General features: G+C 65.0%; 1 protein-coding gene across 1 annotated transcript; it reads right to left on the minus strand.

Moving 5' to 3' along the window:
* Nucleotides 1–394: 394 nt before the first annotated feature.
* On the minus strand, nucleotides 395–1,912 carry UGT708A6 (UDP-glycosyltransferase 708A6). Its single transcript, NM_001139178.2, has one exon. The coding sequence runs from the start codon at nucleotides 1,827–1,829 to the stop codon at nucleotides 402–404; it is 1,428 nt and encodes a 475-aa protein (NP_001132650.2). The 5' UTR covers nucleotides 1,830–1,912; the 3' UTR covers nucleotides 395–401.
* Between the last annotated feature and the right edge of the window lie 255 nt (nucleotides 1,913–2,167).

A 2,167-nucleotide genomic window follows, 5' to 3' on the forward strand; every position in this document is an offset into this window, starting at 1 on the left:
CGTTCGGCTGGTGGCAGAGGAGGCGGCGCGGCCCGACTGAAGACGTCAGCGGTGGTTGGACTGCTGGCTGGTGCCGAGGGCGGAGACGCCGGTGGCTGGCCCGGTTGGGGCCGGCGGCAGATGGGGCGACGGCTCGGTCGGTAGAGAACGGGGCGGCCGCGCGTGGATGCCGAGAGCGTGGAGGCATCGCGCGGTGAAAGAAACGAGTGCGTGGAAGAGAAAAGATTGAATTAGATAGGGTTCAAAGCTTAATTTTCGGCGGCTTTAAGCAAAGACCAACCTAAAAATAAGCAGCCGGCTAGGAAGAGGCCGGCGAAAATAACTCTAGCAACCGAAAATGATCTACAGTCAGCGTCACAGGAACCAAGTATCTGTTACAGGCTCGCAGAAATCAGTCGAGCCTACTTACGCTCCGCGTCCCGACACCGCTGAACGAATTCCTCTAAGCTCTGGTAGCTCGTGCCGCACTTGGCTATTGCCGCGGCGGCGGCGTCGCCGACCTTCGCTGCCTTTTCCGCCACCGCATCATACCCCATCATGCCTTTTATCTTCTTAGCCACCTCCTTTCGAGTCGTCAGCCCTTCCTCTCCATCCCAGGTCCACCCCTCCTCCCACGCGCCCAGCCCGCTGCGCGCCACCAGTGCGGCGTTGACGCGCTGGTCGCCGAACCTCGGCCACGCTAGCACCGGCACACCGAACGCCGCTGCCTCCGTCAACGAGTTCCACCCGCAGTGACTGATGAATAGGCCGACGGAACCGTGCTGCAGGATCTCCTCTTGCTCCACCCACCCCATGGTAACGAACGCGCGCCCCTGCACTCGCTCGAGGAACCCGTCACCAAGCAGGCCGCCGAGGTCGGCGGTGTCGTCCCGGTCCACGATGGTGCTCTTCACCACCCACAGGAACCGTTTGCCGCTGGCCTCGAGCCCGGCTGCGAGCTCCCGGAGCTGGTCCCTCGGTATGGCCTTACGGCTGCCGAAGCTGACGTAGACCACAGACCGTGGCGGCTGCGCGCTGAGCCATCTCATGTAATCCGCCGTCTCCTCCGCCTGAAATCTCACCGGAAGCATGGGCCCCACGGTGAACACAGGCGGGAAGCCGCCGGAGACAGTAATGGAGCCTTGGCGCAGGGCCGTAACGGCGTCCGGCTCAAAGGCGTCGAACGTGTTGACAAGGATGCCGTCACAGGCCACGAGGCAGCGACCGTTGGCGACGAACTGTTGGGTGAAGAGATGGTCGGGGTCGTGCAGCGCCTGCGGGACGGATGACTTTGGGATCCGGAACACGCCGGGGATGTCGACATTGCCGACGCCCACGCCCACGCTGCCGGCGGCGGCGTGGGCGTCGAGGTAGGCGGGGAAATAGGCGCATAGGGAGAGCATCGCGGCAGAGGACGTGAAGAGGACGTAGCACGGGACGCCCCGCTCCCTGGCGACGGGCAGGGCGACGGACGCCAGAACGATGTCCGTGACGAGCGCGGACGCCTCGGCGGCGTCGAGGAGCGGGCCGAGCAGCGGCGCGGACCGGCGCGTGGCCTCGAAGCGGAGGAAGAAAGGGTCGGCGCCCGGGAACTCGGACTCGTCGAACGGCGCCAGGCGGAAGTCGAGCCGGCGGACGGCCGGGGCCGCGGCGACGAAGAGCGCGTCGAGGAGCCTGGACTCCGCCGACGACACGGTGGGCTGCACCGCGGCCACGGACACGTTGCAGCCGTGTCCCTCCGACAGCGCCACCGCCAGGCGGGCGAACGGGACCAGGTGGCCCATGCCGGCGCTAGGGAGCAGGACAACGTGCGGTCTAGCGCTCGTGTGGTCACCGCCGTTGGCCGCCATCGCCGATGGGGCCCCGGGTTAAAGTAATAACTGCGACCTGCCTCCGGCGTGACAGACCAACAGTGGTAGCTAGTACGTATGCAATAAACCTACACGGAGCGAGAGCGATGCACGGTCCTGCGAGCCATTAAATAACGAGGGCGCTACCGAAGCTCCACCGCACGATGCAACAACCACGGCGGCCGCGCGCTGTCGCGCTGCCGTCCCTTCGTTTTCCTGCTGTTGGCCTGTCCTGTTTCTGCGTCATGTAGTACAGTACAGTACAGATGGCTCGTCGAAAGAGACATGCATGGTGTCTGCCGACCAGAATGTAGATACTGCAGGGCCGCTCCGGCTGC

Source organism: Zea mays, chromosome 6 (assembly GCF_902167145.1).
Source record: "Zea mays cultivar B73 chromosome 6, Zm-B73-REFERENCE-NAM-5.0, whole genome shotgun sequence".
NCBI classification, from domain to species: domain Eukaryota; kingdom Viridiplantae; phylum Streptophyta; class Magnoliopsida; order Poales; family Poaceae; genus Zea; species Zea mays.